Source organism: Scomber scombrus, chromosome 6 (genome assembly GCF_963691925.1).
Source record: "Scomber scombrus chromosome 6, fScoSco1.1, whole genome shotgun sequence".
Classification (NCBI taxonomy): domain Eukaryota; kingdom Metazoa; phylum Chordata; class Actinopteri; order Scombriformes; family Scombridae; genus Scomber; species Scomber scombrus.
Genome location: NC_084975.1, coordinates 24,315,871 through 24,326,388, shown reverse-complemented (window position 1 = coordinate 24,326,388; position 10,518 = coordinate 24,315,871). Strand labels below are relative to the sequence as shown.

The following is a 10,518-nucleotide window of genomic DNA, read 5'->3' as shown; positions in this document are numbered from 1 at the left end:
TTACTTGTGCTTTGTGGGTTACTTACATATGGTGACTTAAGTTGATGCTTTTAAATATATTCGGTGAATTATAGCTTAATCGTACAGTTTCTGTATATAATAATACAATGAAATAGTAAACAGGTTTTGAGGTTTTAATTTTTTTATTGAAAAAAAACAAAACTCCTGGTTAAAATGACAAAAGAAGCATAACATGATACTTAATATTAAAGAGTACACTGATGGAAACAATGCTAAGAGGACTAAAGAGTTTTAAAATATGCACATTTAGTCTCTTTGTCTCTGAGTTTCAGAGGAAGCTGGAAAGTTGTTCTTGTTTGTCTTTTTACACAGTTAAGCACCTTAACTGTGTAAAAAGAAAAACAAGAAAAACTTTGCTTCACAAGTAGGTTAATTGTTCTGTAAGACCAGGAAGTGGAGATTAACTCAGTGTTAGCAGCAAATACTTGATTTGTGTGCAGGGCTCTGGTTGACTATAATTCATTTCAGATTTAACATAGTTCAGTACCTATTTGTGTGAAATATTTTGAATGCCAAAAATGCAAGAACAGTCACACCTCCTTTTCTGAGTCCTGCTCCCTTCCCCCAGCCGCCTTGTTCACCCCTCCATCCACCAACACGCCCAGCAGGTCCCCTTCAGCCAATGAGATTCCTGAATCATTGGGTGAGTTTGGCTGATTGGCTTCTTGCTGCGATGACGCGGAAGTGGAAACTGTGTTCATGTTATTGCTCTGGCTGCCATTGGTGCCCCCGTTGCTCGCTCTCATGTTGGTGCTGAAGTTCCCGTGGTTGCTAAAATTACTGAGACTTATGCCGTTGCAGAGACTTCCTGTTGTGCCAGTGCTGTTGGTGCTTGTTGCATTAATGCTGCTAGAGCTGCTGCTGGGATTACTGGGATTTGCTGCTGCTGCTGCTGCTGGGCGAGAGGGAGGAGTGAATGAGAACACCTTTTCCCCTCCACTTCCTTGTGCCCGAGCACTCAGGGGTCCAGGGTGGCTCTCGGCCGATGGCAAGGTGTCCAGAGTGAGGCGGGGAGGTGGAGGGCGGCGAGACAGTAAGCCATGTCCAGGTCTGAGTTTAGATATTGGACAGAGTTCAGTTGGAGGATCAGGGAAGGAGAAGGTCGGGGCACAAGGCACCTCACCATCCTCACTCAGCCAGGGGAAAGCAGAGGAGGGCGGTGGGGGGATGTGGTTGGGGGTGTCAGGAGGCAGCAACTGTGAACCCACCGTTGGAGGAGCCAGAGAGCTGCAGCTGCGATCAAACTCATTCTGAGTTCTCCGGGCGGGTCGAGGACGGGGCACCGCAGGGGGCACGCAGTGGATGGGTGTTTGTGGGCAGCTGTAGAAACCCGACCTCTCGTACAGGGGCATGGTGGAGAAGGCATAGTCTGGATCTCGCTCATGGTTCAAGGGCTGGCGGGCTTGGCTCAAAGGTGATGGAGCCTCTGTGTGCAGGTAAAGGGGGAAGCGACTTAGCGGAGCTCCAGGGCGGCGGCGCAGCAGAGAGACCCTGGAGGAGCGAGGAAAGTTAGGGGACTGGACACCGAGAAGGCGGCCCAGCCCTCCAATCAGTGGTGTGGAGTAGTTTGCTTCCTCGTGTTCTTTGATCTGCTCCAGATTGGACTGAAACTCCATGTCCTCCTTAGGAACACTGATGTAGATTAAAAAAAACATTTTAAAGGGGACTTATTATGCTTTTCCTAATTTACAGTCATGTTACAATGTTGGAGGTTCCTGAAATGTGGCAAAAGTGTCAAGTAATCAGGTTAATGTATGTAGAAGTTATCCCTGTGAGTAAAAAGCACGTCCAGCAAGTTTTTGTACTTTCAGCCTGACCCAATGTTCGAATCTTTATATGGTTGTGTTTATATAGTTTATATGTTGTGTCAACCAGTCTTTAGCTGCTAGAGAAGCTCTGCTTATTCAGTGAAGTACAAATTTCATTTCAATACAATAAAAGTCTAATGTTATTTAATCACTTAAAAGCTTTTAATTTTAACTAGTAAAGCAGGACATGTTGGGTTTGCATCAACGGTAACTTAACACGACTCTACAGCGATCCCTCTGCAGGCTTCCTGAAAGCTGGCCAATCAGAACTGAGTGGGCCTTAAAGAGACAGGAGCTAAGACTGCCTGTTAAGAGACTGAGGCTGAACTGAGGAGCTCCATAAAGGGCCAGTATACGATAAATAAGGGGTTTTATCAACTGTTAATCATGCAAAGCTACTCCAGTGGAGTCAGAATAAAAATATAGAGCTGGAAATTAACACCATATGTTCCCTGTTAGGAATTGTCTGCCAGAAAATAAAAACATAACTGAACCTGATATCCAGTGCTGAGCCCATGAAGGAGGGTTTACAGTGTTCAGCACTGGCAGCAGTGTAGGGAGGCCGAGGTTCGGACTCGTTCCAGTACATATCCTTCTCGACCAACGGCAGGCTGTCGTACATCTCATCCACAGACAACAAGGAGACCTGAGACACAATGGAAACCACAGCAAGGTGAAAAAGACAGCTACTGTTTATGCATGATGAAAAAATTTGAAATAGTTTAGTTTGGATCCAAACCTGTAAATTGCGATCAACAAGCCAGTTGGTCTCAAAGTCATCATCATCTTCACCAAAAGGGTTTATGAGTTGCTCAGCCACCTGAAACCAAGAACAGAAAAATATAAATCAGAGATGGACAAATGTTTCAAACCCTGAGCAGAATAAATATCACATGACCTGCATAATCTGATGTGTTTCACCTTCAGCCAACCAACATAGAAGAAAAACTGCAACAGGGTGAAAACTGGCAGGTAGAAGTCCAGATCATGACCAGGGTAGCCTTGAGCTGGATCCAAAAACTGTCGTCCAATCAGACAAGCCAGGAAAAAGCTGTAGACAGCCACTGTCACCACCTAATGAAAATACATGAGTCAAGTCTGGAAATGTCTCACAGCTAGTGTGTACGGTAATGTTTGTTTAATTGGTTTAATTTGCTGATTACATGCTATATTGGTAGGTTTGATTGCTAATTTTGATTAAAATTACGTAGCAATTTCAGGTATTCAATGATTATTGGGCAATAATATTTTGTAGCCTAATATTAGCACAGCGTCAGTGTCATTTGCAGTATTTTTCAACACCTAATCATTGCATGTTTGTCACTAAATTGAATTTACAAAATCTTTGTTCTACTGGTAAACCATCGGTGTCAGTCACACCACACTATATCAACAACACCTGAGTATAGACAAGAGGGAGGCTGATCCAGTCATAACCGTACAGCTTCATACATTTTGCCCGTAAACTATTCAACTCCTGAACAGAGAAGAAAAGCAGGACATAAAAAACTCATTTAAAAAATGTTTTTCAAGCTACAATCTGCTCAATGTAAAGATGTTCAGGCTCTTTCGGCCCACTGACAAAAGCACATGAAGACCTACAGTGAGAATAGCTGTCAGAGCCACGTCGTTGTTGATGCGACCTTCAGTCCGGGCTCTTAGAGCCAGGCTGACGAACCACATGCAGGGAACCCAGAACTTGTTATGAGGAGAGGGCAAGTACTCCAGGTGCCTCAGCTCCTCTGACGTCATCAAACCTGAAAGTGACAGAGTGTGAAGGTAAAAGTAGTCAAAATGGCCCTTTCTAAGAAGGAATTTAAATTGCTTGCCTTTTATGTGTTCAGTCCTGGTCAGCGGCCAGACCTCAGCTCATAATCTCAGACATTACATCACCAAGTAGTAGCATGTACAAGCACATGTTCAACCACACCAGATGGAAAGACTGAGCCTGAACCTGATGGTCCAGAATCACCACCTCAGTTTAGAAGTGATCCCTCAAATGTGATAATCAAATGCTTGTGTCAAAGATATGTAATGGAGGTATAATATTTTACAGTTTAACAAACTTTATTGTATAAAATGACATCAGTGTATGGAAGCAGTAAATTTCACTGGGAATGTATAATTATAAATAACTATAAATAAAAAACTCATAGACCAAAAAAACACATGAAACTTGAATTTAAAAAAATAGATCTCTTTTACATATAATGTTGCTTACACAATGTAAAAAAATAAAAAAATAAAAAAAATAGGACATCATAAACACCAATACCAATATATCTGTGATAGGCCAATATCGGCCGATAATATCAGCTGACTGATATATTGGTTGAGCCCTAGCAGTTTTAGTGCCACATCGTACCTGCCTGCACCAGATGCTCCATGGTAGGAAACCTCTTGTAGACGGCTGTGCTGACAGAGCGGTAGATGAGCACGCCAGAGAGGTTGGCGTATCTCATCAGAGTTCTTCGGGTCAGTCTGGCGGCCTCGTCAGCTCCACGAACATGACCACCTACTAAAGCTGCCAGGCGGTCGGGCCAGGGGACATTCTCAAACTGACCCCACCAACGGGACACCACCAAGGTTACATAGAAACCTGACAAAAAAAGAAAAGAAAGAAACAATTATGGAATTAGATGCCAACCTCCTGTGATGGTTTCCATGAATTTTAATTTATACACAACTATTGTCCACATTTAGATTACAATTTGAATAATGGTCTAGTTAAAGGAGTGAAACAATCAACTCACCAAGAACAAAGGACACTGGGATGAGCTCTGCGTAGCGGTCACAGTATATCACCAGCTTCTCAAACAGCCTCTTCTGGTCCTCATCGAACACGAACCTGGTGGAAAACAACAACTGCTTAGTCCCTGAGATGAGCTCTGTGACTAGACCTTGTATCACACTGCTTAACATAACTTGTGCTTTAGAAGATACACTAAACCTTGTGTTTCCAGCATTTCTCACGTGAAGGACCCCTAAATAGATACAGACCCCCCATTTGAGGATGTCAAATGTTACTCTTATGAATAGACAACAGTAGTTGTTATATTGAAACTTTGATGTAAACAGACTGTCCTTATACTATTTAATTAGTATAGCCTGCTTTATTGCTAAAAATGAAAGTGAAATTTATACTGTTCCTAAACTGTGGATTCTCTGAAGGTCCTCATATGTCCAATTTATCTTTATCTGGTATTTTTGAAACTCACAAATATTGGCAAAAAAGCTAATAAAATGTGTGAATATAGTCTAGAGTCTAGACTATAGTCACTCTGCAGACTGATGGACCGTGCTCAGTGTATTCCCTAAAAGAGTACCTCTAAACAATACTGCAGTACCTCTAAACAATACTGCAGTACCTTTAAACAATACTACAGTACCTCTAAACAATACTGCAGTACATTTAAACAATACTGCAGTACCTATAAACAATACTGAAGTACCTATAAACAATACTGAAGTACCTTTAAACAATACTGCAGTACCTCTAAACAATACTGCAGTACCTTTAAACAATACTACAGTACCTCTAAACAATACTGCAGTACCTATAAACAATACTGAAGTACCTATAAACTATACTGAAGTACCTATAAACAATACTGAAGTACCTCTAAATAATACTGAAGTACCTATAAACAATACTGAAGTACTTATAAACTATACTGAAGTACCTTTAAACAATACTGGAGTACCTCTAAACAATACTGAAGTACCTATAAACAATACTGAAGTACCTATAAACAATACTGCAGTACCTCTAAACAATACTGAAGTACCTATAAACAATACTGCAGTACCTCTAAACAATACTGAAGTACCTATAAACAATACTGCAGTACCTATAAACAATACTGAAGTACCTATAAACAATACTGAAGTACCTTTAAACAATACTGCAGTACCTCTAAACAATACTGCAGTACCTTTAAACAATACTACAGTACCTCTAAACAATACTGCAGTACCTATAAACAATACTGAAGTACCTATAAACAATACTGCAGTACCTCTAAACAATACTGAAGTACCTATAAACAATACTGCAGTACCTCTAAACAATACTGAAGTACCTATAAACAATACTGAAGTACCTCTAAACAATACTGAAGTACCTATAAACAATACTGAAGTACCTATAAACTTTACTGAAGTACCTATAAACAATACTGAAGTACCTTTAAACAATACTGCAGTACCTCTAAACAATACTGAAGTACCTATAAACAATACTGAAGTACCTATAAACAATACTGGAGTACCTCTAAACAATACTGAAGTACCTATAAACTATAATGGAGTACCTATAAACAATACTGCAGTACCTATAAACTATACTGAAGTACCTATAAACAATACTGCAGTACCTCTAAACTATACTGCACTACCTATAAACAATACTGCAGTACCTATAAACTATACTGCAGTACCTCTAAACAATACTGCAGTACCTTTAAACAATACTGCAGTACCTCTAAACAATAATGAAGTACCTATAAACAATACTGGAGTACCTCTAAACAATACTGCAGTACCTCTAAACAATACTGCAGTACCTCTAAACAATACTGCAGTACCGCTAAACAATACTGAAGTACCTATAAACAATACTGAAGTACCTATAAACAATACTGGAGTACCTATAAAGAATACTGAAGTACCTATAAACAATACTGGAGTACCTCTAAACAATACTGCAGTACCTATAAACAATACTGAAGTACCTATAAACAATAATGAAGTACCTCTAAACAATACTGCAGTACCTATAAACAATACTGCAGTACCTCTAAACAATACTGCAGTACCGCTAAACAATACTGAAGTACCTATAAACTTTACTGCAGTACCGCTAAACAATACTGAAGTACCTATAAACAATACTGAAGTACCTATAAACAATACTGGAGTACCTATAAAGAATACTGAAGTACCTATAAACAATACTGGAGTACCTCTTAACAATACTGCAGTACCGCTAAACAATACTGCAGTACCTCTAAACAATAATGAAGTACCTATAAACAATACTGGAGTACCTCTAAACAATACTGCAGTACCTCTAAACAATACTGCAGTACCTCTAAACAATACTGCAGTACCGCTAAACAATACTGAAGTACCTATAAACAATACTGAAGTACCTATAAACAATACTGGAGTACCTATAAAGAATACTGAAGTACCTATAAACAATACTGGAGTACCTCTAAACAATACTGCAGTACCTATAAACAATACTGAAGTACCTATAAACAATACTGGAGTACCTTTAAACAATACTGCAGTACCTATAAACAATACTGCAGTACCTATAAACAATACTGAAGTACCTATAAACAATACTGGAGTACCTTTAAACAATACTGCAGTACCTATAAACAATACTGCAGTACCTATAAACAATACTGAAGTACCTATAAACAATACTGCAGTACCTCTAAACAATACTGAAGTACCTATAAACAATACTGGAGTACCTCTAAACAATACTGCAGTACCTCTAAACAATACTGCAGTACCTATAAACAATACTGAAGTACCTATAAACAATACTGAAGTACCTATAAACAATACTGGAGTACCTATAAAGAATACTGAAGTACCTATAAACAATACTGGAGTACCTCTAAACAATACTGCAGTACCTATAAACAATACTGAAGTACCTATAAACAATAATGAAGTACCTCTAAACAATACTGCAGTACCTCTAAACAATACTGCAGTACCTCTAAACAATACTGCAGTACCGCTAAACAATACTGAAGTACCTATAAACTTTACTGCAGTACCGCTAAACAATACTGAAGTACCTATAAACAATACTGAAGTACCTATAAACAATACTGGAGTACCTATAAAGAATACTGAAGTACCTATAAACAATACTGGAGTACCTCTTAACAATACTGCAGTACCGCTAAACAATACTGCAGTACCTCTAAACAATAATGAAGTACCTATAAACAATACTGGAGTACCTCTAAACAATACTGCAGTACCTCTAAACAATACTGCAGTACCTCTAAACAATACTGCAGTACCGCTAAACAATACTGAAGTACCTATAAACAATACTGAAGTACCTATAAACAATACTGGAGTACCTATAAAGAATACTGAAGTACCTATAAACAATACTGGAGTACCTCTAAACAATACTGCAGTACCTATAAACAATACTGAAGTACCTATAAACAATACTGAAGTACCTATAAACAATACTGAAGTACCTATAAACAATACTGGAGTACCTATAAAGAATACTGAAGTACCTATAAACAATACTGGAGTACCTCTAAACAATACTGCAGTACCTATAAACAATACTGAAGTACCTATAAACAATACTGGAGTACCTTTAAACAATACTGCAGTACCTATAAACAATACTGCAGTACCTATAAACAATACTGAAGTACCTATAAACAATACTGGAGTACCTTTAAACAATACTGCAGTACCTATAAACAATACTGCAGTACCTATAAACAATACTGAAGTACCTATAAACAATACTGCAGTACCTCTAAACAATACTGAAGTACCTATAAACAATACTGGAGTACCTCTAAACAATACTGCAGTACCTCTAAACAATACTGCAGTACCTATAAACAATACTGAAGTACCTATAAACAATACTGAAGTACCTATAAACAATACTGGAGTACCTATAAAGAATACTGAAGTACCTATAAACAATACTGGAGTACCTCTAAACAATACTGCAGTACCTATAAACAATACTGAAGTACCTATAAACAATAATGAAGTACCTCTAAACAATACTGCAGTACCTCTAAACAATACTGCAGTACCTCTAAACAATACTGCAGTACCGCTAAACAATACTGAAGTACCTATAAACTTTACTGCAGTACCGCTAAACAATACTGAAGTACCTATAAACAATACTGAAGTACCTATAAACAATACTGGAGTACCTATAAAGAATACTGAAGTACCTATAAACAATACTGGAGTACCTCTTAACAATACTGCAGTACCGCTAAACAATACTGCAGTACCTCTAAACAATAATGAAGTACCTATAAACAATACTGGAGTACCTCTAAACAATACTGCAGTACCTCTAAACAATACTGCAGTACCTCTAAACAATACTGCAGTACCGCTAAACAATACTGAAGTACCTATAAACAATACTGAAGTACCTATAAACAATACTGGAGTACCTATAAAGAATACTGAAGTACCTATAAACAATACTGGAGTACCTCTAAACAATACTGCAGTACCTATAAACAATACTGAAGTACCTATAAACAATACTGGAGTACCTTTAAACAATACTGCAGTACCTCTAAACAATACTGCAGTACCTATAAACAATACTGAAGTACCTATAAACAATACTGAAGTACCTATAAACAATACTGGAGTACCTATAAAGAATACTGAAGTACCTATAAACAATACTGGAGTACCTCTAAACAATACTGCAGTACCTATAAACAATACTGAAGTACCTCTAAACAATACTGGAGTACCTCTAAACAATACTGCAGTACCTATAAACAATACTGCAGTACCTATAAACAATACTGAAGTACCTATAAACAATACTGCAGTACCTCTAAACAATACTGAAGTACCTATAAACAATACTGGAGTACCTCTAAACAATACTGCAGTACCTCTAAACAATACTGCAGTACCTCTAAACAATACTGCAGTACCTATAAACAATACTGAAGTACCTATAAACAATACTGAAGTACCTATAAACAATACTGAAGTACCTATAAACAATACTGCAGTACCTCTAAACAATACTGAAGTACCTATAAACAATACTGGAGTACCTCTAAACAATACTGGAGTACCTCTAAACAATACTGCAGTACCTATAAACAATACTGCAGTACCTATAAACAATACTGAAGTACCTATAAACAATACTGAAGAAGTAGTAGAGAAGAGTGAAGATGATGAGCTCTCTGTAGAGCAGTTTATAGATGCTGCCCTTCCAGCGCAGGAGCAGGTGAAAAAAGGTCCCCAGACCTGCATCTGCAACCCTGCGAGAGTAGGTGACTGTCATTGCTGCTGCTGCTGCTTGTTGACCAACTTTCTCGCTGACTGTGGCCTGACATGAAGGAAACCAGCGTGATGTTGTTTTTGGTGCTTCGTCTGAACTCAGTCAGCATTCGACCTGGATCTCAGTCGACCTGGATCTCATAAGGCCAGCTTGGTCTCATCTAGAAGTACAGAGCAAAACAAAACAGGAGGGTCAGCTATTCCAGATATGTGCTTTACTTTATAATCCATGCATTTGGAGTCAGTCACTCCTATTGTGTTAAAGTACAAAGCAGAGCTCATAATCCCATATACTCACTAAATGACTTGAATAATCATTTAAAAATAAAAATCTTCATCATTTTTAGAACTAAAATACACCACTAAGTCTGAGGACATGTTAGCAGGGCTACACTTACAATTACAATACATTAGGGTCACAAAAGGTCAATTTTACAGACTCAAACACTTACCCCTGGATGTGGAAACGTCTGGCCATCGTACTCACTGCGGCTGCTGAGGAGTGTGTCAACAGGAGGAGAATGTTGGAGAAAGGAAAGCAGGAAAGAAAAAGAGAGCAAGGCACCTCCGGTCACTTGATGTCTTAATCTGTTTCAGCAACAAAGCTGCATTGTGA

At 38.5% G+C, this 10,518-nt stretch overlaps 1 protein-coding gene across 1 annotated transcript; it reads right to left on the bottom strand.

The window, feature by feature from the left end:
* Nucleotides 1-551: 551 nt before the first annotated feature.
* best1 (bestrophin 1) lies at nt 552-9,906 on the bottom strand. The gene is made up of 9 exons (XM_062421558.1): nt 9,755-9,906; nt 4,583-4,677; nt 4,195-4,428; nt 3,432-3,586; nt 3,229-3,306; nt 2,751-2,903; nt 2,569-2,649; nt 2,324-2,475; nt 552-1,653 (listed from the first exon to the last, which is right to left on the bottom strand). The coding sequence occupies exons 1-9, from the start codon at nt 9,904-9,906 to the stop codon at nt 552-554; spliced, it is 2,202 nt and encodes a 733-aa protein (XP_062277542.1).
* Nucleotides 9,907-10,518: the final 612 nt, after the last annotated feature.

Bases quoted from the DNA above. Each gene is read 5' to 3' on its own strand.
- best1 (XM_062421558.1), bottom strand. From the start codon at position 9,906: ATGACAGTCACCTACTCTCGCAGGGTTGCAGATGCAGGTCTGGGGACC. The intron at 2,904-3,228 runs GTGTTGTTGATA...TATTTTCATTAG, and splicing joins TCCCTCTTGTCTATACTCAG to GTGGTGACAGTGGCTGTCTA. The intron at 1,654-2,323 runs GTTCAGTTATGT...AATCTACATCAG, and splicing joins GGCTCAGCACTGGATATCAG to TGTTCCTAAGGAGGACATGG.